Here is a 17,993-nt window from a genome sequence, read left to right as displayed (position 1 = left end):
GAAAAATCTTTTTGTTCTTTTAAATTGTTTGGCTTTTCTTCTGTTTCATTCATACTATCTGCATTTTGTATTCTATCTGAAATCATATCGTCGATATCATTTATTTTTCCTGCCTGAAATTTATCATGGAATTTGACACATCGTGCTTTCTCTACTTTATTTGATTCTGAATAATAAATCAAATATGCCGGACTTTCTTTGTCATAACCAACAAAGATTCCTTTTCGACCGCGATTGTCTACCATTTTGGCATTTTGTACATATGCATAACAAGTGGATCCAAATACATGCATGTTGCTTAAGTTTGGTGTCTTACCAACCAAAGCCTCGAAGGGCGTTTTTCCTAAACGTGAGTTGAAACACCTGTTTCGAATGTAGACTGAAGTCATCACAGCATAAGTCCACAAATATTTGGGTAGCTTTGCCTCTAATAACAGACATCTTGCCATATTAAATAAAGTTTGCCATGCTCTTCCTACTGTGCCGTTTTGATACGGAGAATAAGGTGCACTTGTCTCATGTTTGATACAATTATTTCTTAACAAAGATTTGAATTCTTCATTAACAAACTCATCTCCGTTGTCGCTTCGTAGTCTCTTAACTTTGCCATAAAGTGCAGCGTCAGCTAAGAAACTTTTCGTAGCCTCAAGTGTATCACTTTTCCTTCTCAAGAAATAAATCATTGTTATTCCTGTAAAATCGTCAACAAATGATAAAGCATATTTAAAGCCGTCTTTAGCAGTAGGCTCAATTGGCCCAGCTAAATCACAATGAACAAATTCTAATGGATATTTTGCTCTCAGATCTGGCTCCCTATTTCTGGTTTGACACATTTTGCTTGGGTACATACTTCACATTCTATTTCGCTATAGTCAGTAATCTTCATGCCTTTGACTACCTTTTCTAGTTTTCTAATGTCTCCATAATTACAATGACCTAATACTTTGTGCCAATCGTGTAGTGTCGTTGCTGTGTTGTTTGGCGAAGAAATACTATTTAAGTAATATAATCGACCTTTCTTCTCAAGTTTGAATACGCTGCCTTCCTCTGTTTTGTATTCACCTACTTGTTTTCCTAATTTTATTGTGCCTCCTCTGTCTATTTCTGCTGATACTGAAAAGATATTTTGATTGTACGTCGGAATATAGAGCGCGTTATGCAAGATTATATCATGCAAGTTACCCTTAACATCAAATAACCTTAGTATTTCCCTTTCCTAATACAACATTAGCTCTACTCCCATAAGCTAATTCAATAAAATGAGTATTGCTATCAAAGTTTTCATCAAAACTTTCAAATTTGGAACTGTCATTAATTATGTGACTTGTTGCTCCCGTGTCCACTAACAAGTCTGTATCTCCTTGGCTTCTTCCTCTTCTGTCTTTGTACTCTGGTGTTGTGAATGAAAATGAATGCTCGTCTTTTGTTGTTTTCTCCTTAACTTTCTTTACTGTGTCCTTCTTCGTTGTCTTGCACTCATTTGTATTGTGAGTCTTGCTTTTGCACTTGGCACACCATTTTCCGTTTTTCATCCAACATTCTGAACTTTTATGACCTTTCTTGCAGCACGTAAAACATTTCCCCTCAAATCGTTGATTCTGTTTTGAAAACATAACTCAATCGGTTTCATCTTTTTCACACGATTTTTCGTTCTCGTCGTAATCTCTCAACGTCGTTTTGAATTCACTGAAAGTCATTTGTTTTTCTTTTTGGATGACCACAGTTGCAAACGTTTTATAATTTTTTGGAAGCCCATGCAGAACCATTGCAATCAGCAGCCAATCGCTTATAACTTCCTCAGTAGATTGTAAAGCAGTCGCTGCAGTCTCAGCACGTACCACAAAATCAGTCGTGGTTTCGTTTTCCCCTTTCTTTAACGAGGTCAATTCTGTATGCAAAGCGATGATTCTTGGCTTTCCTTTGCCTTGGTAATGTTCAAGCAGAACACCAAGCGCTTTTCTACAATCGTCTCTTGCCTCTCTTATAATAAGAGACAAACTCCGATCATCCAGACATTGTACCAATTCAGCGAAGGCATTTGCATTCCTCGCCTCATCCAGTCCTTCCTCGTCTCGACTAGGAACGAACACATCGTACAGTTTCTGTATTCTCATAAACGAAAGAAACTTCACCTTCCAGAGTTCATACTTGGCTTCATCTCCATTGAAGACAATTCCTCTCCTGGGCCCATAACCTGTTAGGTTTTGTGATGTAGCCATCTACCTTCTTTAGTATATATTGACTTACACCAACAAATAGAGATATTACAGATAACTGTTATGATCACATTTAATGTTCAAGGTCAATGTCTATGGTCTACGATCTATCGCACAATGGTTAAACTACTTCTATTTATACAAGATATGACGTATGGATATATTTGTTTCTTTACTAAATATGGTTAATTTACAATCAACGGAAAGCTATTAGGAACTTTAAAAAATATTGTGATTGTTGCACATAAGTATCTATTAAAATAATTATTTAGTTAGTTACACTTCACTTAATTATTTACTAATTAAAGGAAGAATATGAGAGCATATCTTAACAAGTTCAATTCAAATATACATCAGTTGTGTCCAAAGGAATCTTGAATGGTTGATGTTTGTTATGTCTGTGAATATATGTACGCAAACTTAGAGACTGTGAATCTATGACACTTAGTTACTGGAGAAAAGCAACTTTACGATGGTTGGAAAGTGTAAGTAACGTAGATTATCTTACCGTGCATGTCTTGTAATTTATAAACTGTATCTTTAAATTTTCCAGAGCATGAAAATTTTACGCCCTCTAAGCTAATAATAATTCGTTATATTAACATCGTATTTCTTTCATTTATGATACCAGTCGAATATCATAATTTCAACAATACTGGCGAATTATTTTACTCAATAAAAATACCCATAACTTGATCTAATATCTTAATTTTGACAGTAAGCGCTAATCCAAACTTGCTGCCTATTATTGTACGATTTGACCAACTGGGTGTATCACAAAGTATAACTTACAAACTTCAAGTATGTCATTTTCAAATGCATTTGACAATAGACAGCGATATTCAATCCAAATTATCCAATAATATCTTGTAAGTGGCAAGTTACCAACATATCTAGTTGTGTCCAAATAGTTATTGAATGGATAATTGAGTTGAAAGACTAGATAACTATAGAACTATATATACGGTTGCTAATTACAGAACTATATGGTTATTGAGTATAAAGCTATAGGGTAAAGATATATGTATAACAAACACAAATCATGAATTTTCGCAGCGCTAAGAATATTTTTGTGGTAAGAGCAGAGAATGTTGATTACTAGAGCACATTCAAGTGTGCTTATACAGAAATAAAGAATCCCAGAGAATTCAGCACAAACTTTTGTTTCTACGAGCATCTATTTTTAAAAGTGCGAATCTACTCAGTTTACCCGCCACATTTAACCTGCAACTTGCGACATTATAGAGACACGTTTTTGCGTAATGCTTTAACACATTTAGGTTTACTTTCCTACAATTTGGCACATTGAACAATTTAAACAAAAGCACACAATGTTGATGCAAAATGTTTTTTCATGTTAATTTGCTAAACACCGCCACTTGAAAAGAAATAAAATTTTAAGGAGATCCTTGTTTTATCCCCTCATCGGTACCGCATCCGTGCCATCCGTATCCGTATCCATGCCATCCGTATCCGCGTTTTATCCCAACCCACCTGTCCACGTTATAAGCTTTGCAAAACCATTGGTAAAAACCCACTTGTTTACAAAAGCACTTGACATGTATTTTGTTTCACATTGCCAATTTTGTAAAAAACTATCGTTTACAGATTTCAAATTTATGGTTTTTAAAACAATTAGACAACCAAAAAACTGTATTGAATCGCATTAAGTTTAGCAAAAACATTTACGAATGAAAAATTGCGATGAACTTTATTTTATGGTAACGTTCCAAAACGGCAGTGCTGGCTTATGTCCAGTAAAGGATGCCAAAAATTTGTCATACTGTCATAATTCGCATATAAACTTTCCAATCGGTGATGTGGCGGAAACAATGAACATCCGGTGACATACAGAAGTGACCTTTATTTTAATAACACGAGTCTGGTTCGCTTTCAGACTTTCAGAATTTCAGACTTTCGCATGGTTGGCTCAATTTTCAATACAGACAGAATACATCTATGTTACCAGAAGTAAAAGAAAATGGTGCAAGTTTGTGTAAGAAGGCATTCGGACTCACAGTTTTCCCGTGCTATACACGAAGCCATAAAGAAGGTCTGTTATCAAAAACAATGCCCCAACGAAGAACGTATTTTGCGTTTCGTTTTACGGGAGTTCGATTGGAAAGCCTGTGACATATCCAAGCAGCTGAGGTTGGCCGTAAAGGATGGTTTATTTCGGGAGACTATTGCCATTTCCCATAAGGGAAGCAAAAAAGGAAACGAACAGCAGTCATTTCGTATAAACTTGACATTAGATGCCGTGGACGCGGATGGAAATTCTCAACTTAAGGAGGTAAATGGAATTTTTAGTGCTTTAAATCCTTTAAGGTGCTGCCCTTTTGGTATTTCAGCAAAGGGAAAGCAACACCGTGAGATTTTAGTTGGAAATCAACACTAAACAGACTTATTTATAGATTTTAAAGGTATCATTACAGGATGCCAAATGTATAAATATTTTTGATTGCTATTGAGCCATTGACGAATGCTTGCCGAAAAGGCGTCTCAATCAACTGGTAATGACTGTAGTATCGTAGAGGAGTCTGTCAGATTTGATTGATTTGATGCATAACTGCCACGCGTTTATGATTTTACAATCAATCGCTGTGATGGCAGACGGGTAACCACCCCCGTGGTTCATAGAAACATTACAAAAATTGAGGGGGGGCTGGCTGAGCAGGACAAAGTGAAGGAATGTTTTTTTTATCATTTTGATAAATTATGCATAACTTTTGACCAAACTTGCTATAATTTGATCATCTTCACTATGCCTTTAATGTTTTTGTGACTGAAAGCTATTGAAGTACCTTCAATTTGTCAGTGTTGACCCTTTGTAGAGTTAACATTTGAGAGAGATATTAGACATTATTTCTCCAACAAAAAAGCATGCTTGACAGTAAGATTGAATAGCATATTTTTAATTTAATTGATGAATACTTCGACTACATGGATTATACATTTTAACTATATTGGGTAAATTTACAAAGTGCTATTTTCTGGTACCTGCTGTTTATAGTAAATTACTGTTCTTTTGTATTTTTTAAAATACGCAGTGGTTTTGTTAAATCAAGATCCTTTTGTTTTGCTTATAACATTATAATTTTGTAGAATGTGGGTTTTATCGGATTGTGCAGGTTAATTAAGAAAAGCAACTAGAAATAGTTGCAAAATTCATTTGCCTAACAACTTAACAGTTAGAACTTAGAAGGGCTCAGTTGGGAGTGGTGATTTGGAACTCGTTCTCCATTTTGAGCATTTTTGTTCATTCTTGTGCATTCTCATTTGTAAAAACGTCCTTAAAGTGAGAAATCGTTTGAATTTCATTATAATAGTTATGATAATCTCACACCAAAACAAGTAATTCCATTAATTCAACATTGGCAATGTAAATGCTAGCTGCAAAGCCAGCATTTACATTGCCAATGTAAATGCTGGCTTTGTAAATGCTCATTTTCTACTCCTACAATGAAAATGTTTTTGTTTTCATTTACTTGAAAACAATCAATTTTGTTATTCTAGAGAATTGAACAATATGTAAGTCTCAAACTGATTTGCAAAATTAAAGTGAGATTTGTAATCTGCTAGGAAATAAACTTTTGATGTAAATACTTTTTCATGTGATTTATATGCAATAAATAAGCATGCTGTAAAATAAGAAAAAGCCCCTTCACATTTGTAAATTTGAGATAAACCCTGCGTGTTAAGATGCTTTGGTGAGAGATTTTGTGTGAGAAAATGCAGAGTTTGATTCCTGGCTTTCCGATGAAATGTTAATTTTTCTTGATTGACTTTACATGTACATGTACTTGATGTTATGTAGAAATCATAGGGGGACTTGAGTAAGAGTTTTATTTGAGCCATGTCGCATATTTCATTTGATCAATTATGGAGATGCCCGTATTAAATCATATTTTAGAATTTAGATTTAACCATTTTTGCATGTTTTTGCCAACGGATTAATGTGATTTGCAATTTTAGTGGAAGTGCTAAAATTTTCAGTCATTGTTCAAAGCCGCATTATGGGAGGTACATACCTCCTTATGCTTACTGTGCAAGCTATTCTGATTACCAAGATAATTACTCTGTAAAGTTAATGCATTGCATTGTGTTAGCTTGAAGATGTATTCCAAATCCAACATACCCAGTAATTTTTTGCGACAAATTTGTAATTTCAGCTTGTCCTGTTCAATTTGTTTGACACAGTTAAACCTGTTATTTACTGATATGGAGTAGGACAAACAGTAAGCTAATATTCCAGGTCTTGTATTAGAGAGCTGTCTAGTGTCTAGGTTTCATATGTAGGAGCAGTATTAAAATACATGCATCTTATAAATTTGTTTATGTTGAAAAGATGAGTCTTAGTATCTATTATAACGATTTTTGTACGTGAAGGGCGCCGTGTTACTCATATCCTTATGAAACATATAATGAAATTTATTACATTAATTACATTCTAACCGCCAAAGTTTATTTTTCCTACTGTTTCATTGGTCGAGATTGTGTCACGTGAGATTGAAGAATTCAAGGTGTTTCCTCGCAATCGGCTTGAGAGTGTATTAATACGTTTCCGACAGGTAAATAACAAAAAGTCGCTTTTGGCATCACGTGAAAATTTGACCTTTGCCCGAGTTTGGTCAGCATCTGATGTCAATCAAAAAAGCGCAAGAATTTTCATTTTTTTGCGTACAACAAAAAACTTATTGACTGAAATTTCGGTAAGCAGCTTATTATCTTTATCCTCGTCCGTCATTGTTTCCTTCGGCTTCGCCACGGGCATCAACGAAGATGTCGGGTAAACAAAGCAAAGACTGTTTTCCTCGTTCTCATACAATAAGTGTGAAGTGTATATTACGGATTTTCGGAACTAAAATTAATACTCGGATTTTCTTAAAACGTTTCTCCACACAAAAACACAGCTAAAGATGCCTGTTTGAAAAGGCTTTTAAAGTGCTTATCTCACAATTTTTTTTTTCGAATTTTCTGATTGAGGTAAAAAAATCATTGTAAAAGTTATTTTACAATTTTCTGATTAATGGCTTCGTTTATGGAGATAAATGCGTTTCTTTTCTCAAAATCGGCAATAATGGAGAAAATTGCTGCCGGTTCAATTTGCTTGATGAGAGCCTGAATCGAGAAGTATGTGACGTAACATAAGGACAGGAAGTTTTTCTGAAGTGTGATTTTTGCTATAATTTCTACTTTACCTACTACGGCTCTGCATCAAAATGCCTGATAGATGTGCAGTTTTCGGCTGTTCAAACCGAGCAAATTCTGCGGAAGGAATTTCTCTTCACCGTATACCATTTTACGGTGATGAGCGTCCTGAAGCGAAGCGAAGACGTAAAATCTGGGTGAATTTTGTTGCAAGAAAACGCGCTCGATGGACACCGACTAAGTATTCGACTGTTTATTATGGTGATGGCAAAGTAATTTGGACAAAGTTCAAATCTTTCCTGAGTCACATAGTAGACAAGGACACCAATTTGGATGATCCACTGTTTTCAAGTTGTTTTCATGGCCCTGATATTCAAACAAGGGAATATTTGTTAGAAGGTTTGTGAAGGCATTATTTAAAGATAACTTCCCTAACAGTTTATCATTAATCTTTGTTGTAATGTTTAAGGTTCAGTTGCTCACGAAAAGCTTTGTGCTAAATTGTTATACCCACAGCTGATGAAGTCAATTCAACAGGCTTCACCAGTTGCTCAAACAAGTTGTTTGGAAGGATTCCATTCTGTCCTGAATCACTTTGATCCAAAAATGATTCATTATTCCTATGTTGGAATGTATTGCAGGTGGGCGAAAATTTCCTATATGACAATGTTGGTTGTTTTGCAACTTCCACAAGTCTTTATTGTTTTAGACACATTTTGGCATCCATCCACTTCAACAACAACTTAAGGCGTGATGTAAAGATGAAGAATGATGGCACTTTCCAAATAAATGTGGTGTATCCAAAGTTTAAAAATGGTGAAGGAACTGTGAGGGATGTCAGAGTTAAGCCCAAATTTGGTAAGTTGTTGCTAAATGTGTTGCTTTGCATCATTTCATAGTATTGAATACGACAATAATTTCTTTTTAGAGTATGTGGAAGAATTATTTGAGAGTGTGATGCTGTCAATAAAAGACAAAGACGCATTATCAAATTCACAAAATCTTTTGAAAGAAATGTCCCCACCACCAATGAATGTCATGCTGCAAAAGCAACCCAGAACCTTTTCTTTCCACGACTTCACATGGCTTACCATTATACGGTGTTTGTTGTTTATTAGCGGTCGTATCTTTCTTTACTAACACCATATCACCTACTTTAATCTCACTTGTCTTTACGTTCCTGTTATTGTCTGCTTGTAATTTCATCTTCAATTTTGCTTTTTCATCCTGTACTCGAATTCTTTCCTCTGTATCCACATGAAATGGTACTTCAGGTAAACGTACTTTCATTGGTCGACCGAATAAAGCCATCGATGGAGAAATTTTGATCGAACTATAAGGTGTGGCACGATAATTACGCAGGAACATGTGGAGTTCTTGCTTCCAATTTTTACCCTCCATTATCGCAGCCTTTATTGTCTTTTTGATAGTGCGCATAAATTTTTCCATTTTCCCGTTGGCTCGTGGCCAATAAGGAGTAACTTTTCTGTGTTTAAATCCCAAATACTTTGAAAACTCGTAAAATTCCTTGCTATTGAATGGCGGTCCATTGTCTGAACGTATCGTATCCGGTATCCCAAACTCCGAAAGGATCTTATCCAAACAGGGTATAACAGTCTTTGCGGACGTTGATCGAATTACTTCTACAATGGGATATCTGGAAAAATCATCATACAAAACAAACAAATATTCACCTGTGCCTGTAGGAGCTACACCAAAGTCCTTACTTAGCTCTTTCCAAGGAGATCTTGGCAACTCTGACATTTTCAATGGTTCCTTTTCACTGACTGGAGTTGTAATCTGACAGGCTAAATACGATTTAACTTTTCGATTAACTAATTCATCTATTCGTGGAAACCATACCTTTTCACGTAATAACGCTTTCCTTTTTGACATTCCCATATGACCTTCATGAGCAATGTTCACTACTTTCTCTCGTAAACTTTCTGGTACGATTATTTGATGTTTTCGTAAAATTATACCCGAAGATATGCAAAGTTCATCTTTAAGTTTCTCATATGAATTAAATTCTGCTTGATTTACTCCTACCATCTTTGAACTCTCAAACCATCTACCTGTTTCAATGGTTTGAATTACTGCTCGAAGAGTAATGTCTTCTCTTGTAGCTTCTTCCAGATCTTTCCTGCTGATTGTTCTTGGAACCGAGTTCTGTGTAACGTAATTAACAAATTCTTCTGCTACTTTCTCTTGCCGTTTAGTTTCTCATCAGATAAGGGATGACGTGAGAGAAAATCTGCAGGATTTTCAGTTCCAGGTTGAAAACAGATTTCAAAATCATATCGTTGCAATCGCAAAGCCCATCGTTCTAATCTCGCAGATGGCTTTGATGATGGATTTGTGTATATTTTCACCAGCGGCTTGTGATCAGTGACGATGGTGAATTTTCCTCCAAACAAATATAAATGAAAATGTTCGCAGGCCCATATATAGCTAAAGCTTCTCTTTGCAAGTGAGAATAATTTTTCTCTGTGGTAGTTAGTGATTTACTAGCGTAAGCAATTATTTTTCTTTTTTCTTCTCCCTTTTTCCTTTGCGCCAAGACTGCTGCAATACCAACTAGACTAGCATCTGTGAAAACCTCCGTATCACTATTCGGATCGAAATACGCACTTTCTGGCCCATCTGTTAATGCTTTCCGTAGGGCTTTCATTGTGTCTTCTTGTTCTCTTGTCCACACGAATGGGGCATCTTTCTTGATAAGTCGACGTAACGGCTCCGTAATTGTGGCATAATGGGGAATAAATCGACAGCAAAAATTGATCATGCCTAACAAACTTCGTACTTCTCCTAAATCTTTAGGATTCGTGCATTTCTTAATTGCTCTCACTTTATTGGGATCCGGTATAATACCCTTCTCTGAGAACACATACCCTTGGAATATTAAACTTCTTTTCTTAAACAGACATTTATTCTTCTTAAGAGTTAGTCCTCGATCTTTAATTCGTTTTAATACCGCGTTCAAATTTGCATCGTGATCTTTCTCGTCTACGCCAAACACCATAATGTCATCACTGATATTAATCACTCCTCTCAGTCCACTCAACGTTTCTCTGATGGCATTTTGGAATATCTCTGCAGCACAGTTTATGCCAAAATTCAAACGTCGAAATCTCCGTAGACCAATGTGTGTTAAGAAGGTTGTCAATTATCTTGATTCTGCATCGAGCTCTAACTGGTTATAGCCTTGATTTAAGTCCAATATGCTAAACCATACTGCACCATTTAGATCACTTATAATTTCACCAATCGTCGGAGTCAAGTGTCGTTCTCTCTTTATTGTTTTGTTTACTTGTCGCATATCTATACAAACTCGGACCTCCCCTTTTTGTTTTGGTACGACCACGACTGGTGGAACCCAAGCTGTTGGTCCATTCGTTTTCTCTATGACTCCGCGTTCTTCGTCTCGTTTTAACTGTTTCTCCAAGTCTTTTCTCACATGAAACGGCACCCGACGATGAGGTTGTGCGACAGGTTGTACGTCCTTATCTACGTGTAGATGAACTTGAAACCCTTTCAATTTTTCCAGTCCTTGAAAGACTTCTTGATATTTGTTAATTAGCTCTTCCACTTTGGTATCTTCTCTCACGTTTTCTTGTGCCTTTTCTTTAACGGGTTCCTGTTTAGACTTCGTAGTGCCTTCTATGGATGCAACTATTTGTACCAGCCCCAATTTTTTTGTAGTATCTTTCTCAGGATCAAATCATATTTCTTTGTCGCCAGATGTAATATTGTGAGATTCCCCTCCGTTTATTGCTTTGTCATTTTACTTTTATACAGATCTTTACTTAATTATAATATACGTAATATGACGTACGAAATACTAATAATTTACATAATAACTATACTACACTGACCTTCACTCGTGACCAGTTGGCTTAATATGTTCCTCCTGGATGCGTGGGGTTGAAATACTTTGGCACAGATGTAATCTGTGCTTTATGTTGAACGTGTTTGAGGCTTAGTTCAAACGGCGAACTTCTCATGTGCCGTGCCAAATTACTATTAAGTTCCGCAGAGCACGGCAAAATAAGAATTTGATTCAAACGTCGATTTTAATTCAGTCGAACTTAATTCCTTCATATGACCTTTCGTTCCTTTACGTCAGCGTTTATACAACGCGCATGCTCAAATAAATAGCGGGATTTTCAATATGGCGAAAACAAAAATAGCACAAAGACATCATTTTTATGCGACATATGCTAGAGGTGCCAAAAATCGAAGGAGAATGCTTGATTCTTTTATTCAGTTATTGATTAATAGAAGAATCATGGCAATCAGAGCTGCGATCACCCTGATTCTGTGTTTATTCTCGCAAAACCCGCGTTCAACATCAATAACGCCTCGATCATGTCGGAGACTTGCTAGAAATAAAGGATGGTGGAATCTTGTTTGGGTTAACTATTCTGCAGTGAGATTCAAGAAAACGTTTAGAATATCTCGGGAAACGTTTCTGTTTATTCTTGCTCGCCTAAGACACGTACTCGAAAAGAAAAACATAGTTGAAGAGCCCGTTCCTCCAGAGGTTCGACTAGCTGTTTGCTTGTATCGCCTTGGAAGAGGAACATATTATTATACAATTGCAGAATTGACTGGGGTTGGTGTTTCCACCGTATGTTCTATTACTGATGAAGTTTGCAAAGCCATCGTTGAACATCTCTGGGACGAATTTGTCAAACAGTTAATGCCACAGTCTGAGCAAGATTTTAAAGATTCAATGATTGATATGGAACACTTTTGGCAGTTCCCTTGTTGTTGGGCAGCCCTTGATGGTTGCCACATTTCTATAAAGTGCCCACCAGGTGGTCAGGAAGCAAACAAAGAGTATCACAACTTTAAAAACTTTTATTCTATTGTTCTTATGGCATTGGTTGACTCCCACTATAGATTTATTTGGGGAAGCTGTGGCTACCCAGGTAACTCACACGACTCTATTATTTTTCAATCCACACAGCTGTGGGCTAATATTCCGGAAGGAAACTATTTGCCAGCAATTGGGAAAGTAATTGGTCAGCAAACAGTCCAGCCACTTATAGTTGCTGACTCTGCTTTTCCATTTACCAAAAAGCTTATGAAGCCTTATACAGATGCTGTCCTTTCTGAAAGGAAAAGGTATTTTAATTACAGACTAAGCCGTTCACGAATGGTGACAGGGGGTGCTTTTGGACAGCTTAAAGGTAGGTGGCGTGTGCTGTACAGAAAATGTGAAAGTAATAGAAAAAGTGTCAGAATGACTGTCCTGGCTTGCCTGGTCCTCCATAACATTTGCTTAATGAAGAAAGATACTATCTCAAAAAAATTGGATCTTTCACAAGACCCTGGCAAAAGTGAAACGCGAGATAGAGATTCAGTAAGAGAATTGCTACAAATGAGAGCATGTCCTAAAGTCAGGGATACTTCCAAAGAAGCAGCTGATATAAGAAATGCTTTGGTGGAAAAACTTTGGTTTGAGAAGGAGACTGGAGAAGTGGTTTAATTTTTTTGTCTTTTGAAAAAAAAAGTTCATTTTCATATATTGAACAACACATTCATAAAAAATTAATTTTTTGGTACTTTCTAATTCTCAATCTTAACTAATGTGATTATATAATGCTTTATTGTGCACAAATAACATTTGATTTGAACATTTTGATAGTATAACAACATAAAGTTTGTGTAGCAATTAGTAAAAAATATCTTTATTACTTGAAATGTCTTTATCAACAACACAACTGAATTATAAGAACTGAATTATATAAACATTGCTAGTGCTTCAGGGCATAATAAATGCCATAATATGTTATTTTTATTCACATACATAATTTCTATAAAGATTGGTATTGTTTGAGATCATAGTCTGAATGACTATTGCTAAAGTTTGGAGTGCCTGCTGAATGACTTTGGGTTGGTAATTGATACTGCGGAAGATTAGCTGATGAGTGGATATTCGGTTCTTGTTGAAAATTTGGTATTGGTTGAAAGTTTGGCGTTGGTTGAATATTGGGTTGTGGTGGAAATGGTGAGTTATATTGATGTGTTGACCAGGAATGATGTGCACCATTTGACGAAGGTGGACAATTAAGAAAAAGCTTGGTCATTTCAATTTCATGCTTTCTTGCTACTTCAGCTTCATCTTGCTTGAAACGTAGCAACTCCTTGGATGGATCATTGTCCACCATAGTCTTTAAAAGAGCTATAGCTTCACCAACATTGTCTTTTGTTGACAATTTTCTTCTCTTCATGGGAACAAATGATTTTTTCACACTATCTTCACCTTCTTCCAACTGTCTAATTTCTTCCTCTTCTTCAAGGTCAATCAGAGAAGGATTACCACTGGAGCTAGAGCTACTGATATCACTTGAAAATGAAGGTTCTGTTGCCATCTCAGGTCTGCAAGAGTTTCTGGATTGAGCAAGCTGAAACAACTGCTTGAACCATATACCATAGCCTTTGCCTTCTTGGAAACGTTTTATGCCACTAGCAGTTTTGATGGTCATTGCAGCATGTTTGCATTCTCCAATGCATGTCTTAAATTTATTACGCATTTGAGACGCAGTAAAGTCGATGTTTTCTTTTCTTTCATGGCACCTTGCTTTAAGCTCTGTCAAAATATTTTCGTATATATTACCATTCTTTTGGTTTTTTGTATTCGTGAAAATTAACTTTTTCTTGTAGTAATCACTGTTAGCAACAATATCGATTAAATCATTTAGAACGTTCTCGGTTCACAAGGCTTTCCTGCTAGCTTTCTTTTTTGAACCTTTGTCATTATCATTAACTTCAGATTCATCATCAGTTGAGCCACTACAAATAAAATATTGGTCCAAATATTAGTACGAATACGGTATATTAAATAAAAGAAAATCGTAATATTTCTTGGGGCTTTAACAATAATTATTTACGTCTAAACTTTTTCTTCCAATCAACGGAGAGGGTGTTGAAGTTTCTCGGCTTTCAGCGTAAAAAGTATTTGAATTATACGGATTGGAATGATTTTCCATCTCCGGTGATTCGACTGGATGCTTATCGGTGGTAGAATTCCCTTCACAATTTGGGCAATATCCAACAGATACTCGAGCCAGTTTACTCGGGTTTAGATCATGGATTGAGTAGGATATGTACGCACGAATAGGGTGATAACGCTACTCGTTTCACGTCGCTTTTTTAAGTTCGGCACATGAGAAGGTCGCCGTTTGAATTGACAACGTGCCGTGTCGAACTTAATACATTAGGCACGGCAAGCCCAGCCGAGCTATATCCTTGAGTCGATCAAAATTAAAACCGCCGAACTTAATTGATTCACACGTCGTGCTTGTCATGTACTTAATGCGTTTTATTAAGTTCGGCACATGAGAAGTTCGCCGTTTGAACTAAGCCTGAGATAACTTATGGCAGGAATGATCGTTTCTTCAAGTGTGCGCGTGTAAAAATCTATCGCTTCACAAGGTTTTACAAACACTCGTGCAATGTATCTGCAAATGTGATGTATTTATGACTCATTATAACGGTTATTAAAAGTTACGAACTGAGGGATTTCGATTTAGACTTAAGTCATTCTCAGACTCAGCTCAAAAAGCAAGTGCATTGCATTGTGAAGTTTCCGTCAATTTAGAAAATTTATACACTCTTATATACTACATGAAGCTATGATGGAAGAAACTTCAATGTTAGTTGTCCCTTTAATAGCTTGTTGCCGTGCATAAGAATAATGATATCCAAACTCTCCATTCTTATTATCCGCGTTTTTGCTTATTCTTGTTCTTACAGCAGTTTATAGCAAGTGAGGACACTGATGTTTATGTTTATGTTTATGCTTATGTCACAAGGACCACCACACTAAAATAAATGTCATTTATTTTTTTCTCCTGTAGAAAGCCAAAACGCACGATTGGTATTGTTTTGATTGTCAAGAACCCGGTGAAGTGATCTTGTGTGATTTTTGCCCTCGCGTGTTTCACGCTAAATGTGCCAGCAATCCTCCAAACCATCACGATGCATGGAAATGTCCATCATGTAAGGTAAGCGTAATTGTAGTTAAAACGTAGAGTAACACTGAGGGTCTGCTTCTTTAGAGTTGATGTATCCACTTCGTATGATGTGCTTCCTAAAAGATGGTGTCTCTGTTTTCAATATGACTTAATAAATATGTCTGCGTGTCTTAGGCCCTGTTTACATGAGACCGGGACGAAGTCAAATGGGTGCCAGCTCGTGTCGGTTATAGTATTATTTACAGTAGATGCCTACACGGGACCGTTAGGAAAGTAACTGAGAGCGGTCTGAAGTTGTACCGTCTGCTGAAGCAATCCGACTGAGTTCAGAGCGGTATGAATTGATGCCGGCATCAATGTAAATTCAAATTAATGTTCAGACTAGTCTGAAATGGCCACAACGCTTGCCCACAAAAGCAAATTACCAAAAAATATAGCTGGCAAGTTTAAAACTAGGGCATTACGCGAAGAAGGATTTTTCGTGATTTCGTGCCGGTCCCATGCAAACATGCAACAAATTCCGATTTTCATTCCGGTTTGACTTCGTACAAGCCTCATGTAAACTGGGCTTTAGTAAATATGTCTTAATGCTACGTCACCTGCTTAAAAATTACTCTCACCTGGAGTATATACATAGGTCGCAGTTGATGTATTGACGTCAACACCCAAATCTGGGGAAATCACAATGTGATTTACGATGTTATCGTGGAACAGCCATCGTGATAATTGCGTTTTTATCAATGAATGCAATGAAGTGCAATATATTTTCCGGTTATTGTTAGGGTTTAAAAAGGGTTTACATCCGATTCAGCGTTGAACGGAAATGTTTATCACGTACACTGTGGTCGCTGAAATGTGACGTTTCCATGTACATCATCATCATCTATTTAAGGGAACGATGTTGAGCTTTTAATAAAAATGCGGGCATTATCTAATATTTTACTTTTAAACTCGTCGAATAAAGTGTTCTACACATTCGCCAGCAATAGCTATTTAGACTGGTATTAGATATTTTTTTAGCACTGTAATAATTGTGGACAACTCAGCTTGTATTAAAGACATTTGAATAACAGTGCGTGAAATTTGTCTTTAAGATCTGTAACGTCAGCAACGTAACTTTATGTGCATGGAAAAGTCATTTTTCAACAGCTAAAACCAGAAGCTTTGGAAGCTTTGAAGAGTTGTGGGTGTTCCATATTCTCAACTTCGTAACGCAAGAAACTTGGAATAGTAATGAAATTGTTTTATTTTAGTTGTTTTCAATCAGTTTTTCTTCTCTTTCGAGGAAACATTACAAAAATCCTCCCGCATCCCTTTGCTGTGTTGCATTACGTTCAAATGACTTGCAAATTTCCTCAATGTTTAAACCATTCAAAATTTCCAGGCTCTTTGAGTCAGTTCAATAATTTTAAAACTTGGTACACCTATCATAAACGTTCAAGTGAGAAGCTTAATTAGTGGGTGTCCTTTCTATAAGGTACACCCACACTGCGAAAATTGTTGGTGTTAGGACACCCAGATACCCACGGCTTCTCAAAGCCCCTGGCTGCAACGAACGTAAAAAACATTTCCGTTCGACGCTCAACCTGAATCGGCTGTATTTAAAGAATGTGTGTGTCAACCAGAAAGCATTGTGCGTTAATCACAGCGTGTCGGCTATCTTGTGAGTCGAAAAAATGGCGGATATTGTTATTGTAGTCAATGCATCAATGCTTTTTATTTAATCAATATGTTTTTGCTCACTTTACAGATAAATTAGATGAAGTAGTGACGAAATTGAATTCATTGTGATGCAAGCTCGAAAAGTAACGATATAAGCATAAACAAAAGCGTGCATCGTGGTTGACGCACATTCTTTAAGTTTTGAAAACGTAAATAACATAATAAAAAACTACAAGTAATTTCACTAACTAAATAGCTTGCTGCCGGTTGTCTAATTACTTTTTTAGAAATTCGTTCTGAAATCAGTGTATGAATTTCCTGCATTAACCACAGATTAACTATTTCTTAAAAGTTTGAGCTAACTTTGTTCGACATTCGACAGTTTGGATGCCATTCGGAAATTACGAAGATGACGTTATCAAATCATCTGCATTCTCTGTACTTTCTCCCATTTCACACCAAGTTTTTTCACTTAAAATATGACGGCAAAGTGCATTTTTTGTCTTCACTGGATTGTCTGTGCAGTCATTTCATCACGTAAATAATTCAAGAATTATACAATGCTTAGCAGCATCATTGATGATTGCATCCTATATTAAGCACACCTACGCCTACCCCCTCCTACTATAATGCATTTATATGCAGTCAACTCTTGTTTTAACTGGCAGTCTAAAGACAGTGTCGTAAATAGCATTGATAACTGAGGAGGATCTTCATTTATGCATTTCATAGTCCACTAAAAACAATTGAGTTAAAAAGAACTTAATTGAGAACATGCAAATATTAATAACCCCCGCCATTATTGAGCTAGTTTCACAATTTATTGTCCGTATTGGCGAGAGTCGTTGGAAGAAATATCACAAGTTAGGCTGAAAAAAGTTTTTTTGTTTCAAAATGTTTTATTTATTTAAACTTGTATGTTGCACTTAGCTACTGCAAAATACGATACCTTTAAATCAAAAAGACATTGACTCTCACA

At 36.3% G+C, this 17,993-nt stretch overlaps 4 protein-coding genes and 2 long non-coding RNA genes across 6 annotated transcripts in view; 3 read left to right on the top strand and 3 right to left on the bottom strand.

The window, feature by feature from the left end:
• Positions 1 to 22: 22 nt before the first annotated feature.
• On the bottom strand, positions 23 to 819 carry LOC124442493. The gene is made up of 2 exons (XR_006947266.1): positions 659 to 819; positions 23 to 220 (listed from the first exon to the last, which is right to left on the bottom strand). It is a non-coding gene; the product is annotated as an uncharacterized LOC124442493 (long non-coding RNA).
• A 3,239-nt stretch (positions 820 to 4,058) lies between these two features.
• The window catches only part of LOC124441001 (zinc finger MYND domain-containing protein 11-like), a 71,196-nt gene continuing 57,261 nt past the window's right edge, over positions 4,059 to 17,993 (top strand). The window contains exons 1-2 of the mRNA XM_046991419.1: positions 4,059 to 4,509; positions 15,236 to 15,382. Of these exons, the coding sequence (XP_046847375.1) occupies positions 4,198 to 4,509; positions 15,236 to 15,382 (459 nt within the window). The 5' untranslated portion in view covers positions 4,059 to 4,197. The remainder of the gene's footprint in view (positions 4,510 to 15,235; positions 15,383 to 17,993) is intronic.
• LOC124441003 lies at positions 7,252 to 8,615 on the top strand. The gene is made up of 3 exons (XM_046991422.1): positions 7,252 to 8,008; positions 8,077 to 8,225; positions 8,296 to 8,615. The coding sequence occupies exons 1-3, from the start codon at positions 7,887 to 7,889 to the stop codon at positions 8,505 to 8,507; spliced, it is 483 nt and encodes a 160-aa protein (XP_046847378.1). The 5' UTR covers positions 7,252 to 7,886; the 3' UTR covers positions 8,508 to 8,615.
• Positions 8,361 to 9,419, bottom strand: LOC124441600 (uncharacterized protein K02A2.6-like). The gene has a single exon (XM_046992074.1). The coding sequence runs from the start codon at positions 9,417 to 9,419 to the stop codon at positions 8,361 to 8,363; it is 1,059 nt and encodes a 352-aa protein (XP_046848030.1).
• On the top strand, positions 11,611 to 13,212 carry LOC124441002 (protein ANTAGONIST OF LIKE HETEROCHROMATIN PROTEIN 1-like). The gene has a single exon (XM_046991421.1). The coding sequence runs from the start codon at positions 11,614 to 11,616 to the stop codon at positions 12,859 to 12,861; it is 1,248 nt and encodes a 415-aa protein (XP_046847377.1). The 5' UTR covers positions 11,611 to 11,613; the 3' UTR covers positions 12,862 to 13,212.
• LOC124441005 lies at positions 15,000 to 16,082 on the bottom strand. Its single transcript, XR_006946851.1, has 2 exons — positions 15,973 to 16,082; positions 15,000 to 15,468 (listed from the first exon to the last, which is right to left on the bottom strand). It is a non-coding gene; the product is annotated as an uncharacterized LOC124441005 (long non-coding RNA).

This window comes from Xenia sp. Carnegie-2017, unplaced genomic scaffold (genome assembly GCF_021976095.1).
Source record: "Xenia sp. Carnegie-2017 unplaced genomic scaffold, XeniaSp_v1 HiC_scaffold_20, whole genome shotgun sequence".
NCBI classification, from domain to species: Eukaryota; Metazoa; Cnidaria; class Anthozoa; order Malacalcyonacea; family Xeniidae; genus Xenia; species Xenia sp. Carnegie-2017.
This window is presented reverse-complemented; position numbering and strand designations above follow the sequence as displayed.

Bases quoted from the DNA above. Each gene is read 5' to 3' on its own strand.
- LOC124441002 (XM_046991421.1), top strand. From the start codon at position 11,614: ATGCTTGATTCTTTTATTCAGTTATTGATTAATAGAAGAATCATGGCA.
- LOC124441003 (XM_046991422.1), top strand. From the start codon at position 7,887: ATGAAGTCAATTCAACAGGCTTCACCAGTTGCTCAAACAAGTTGTTTG. The intron at 8,009-8,076 runs GTGGGCGAAAAT...TTATTGTTTTAG, and splicing joins TATGTTGGAATGTATTGCAG to ACACATTTTGGCATCCATCC. The intron at 8,226-8,295 runs GTAAGTTGTTGC...ATTTCTTTTTAG, and splicing joins CAGAGTTAAGCCCAAATTTG to AGTATGTGGAAGAATTATTT.
- LOC124441600 (XM_046992074.1), bottom strand. From the start codon at position 9,419: ATGGTAGGAGTAAATCAAGCAGAATTTAATTCATATGAGAAACTTAAA.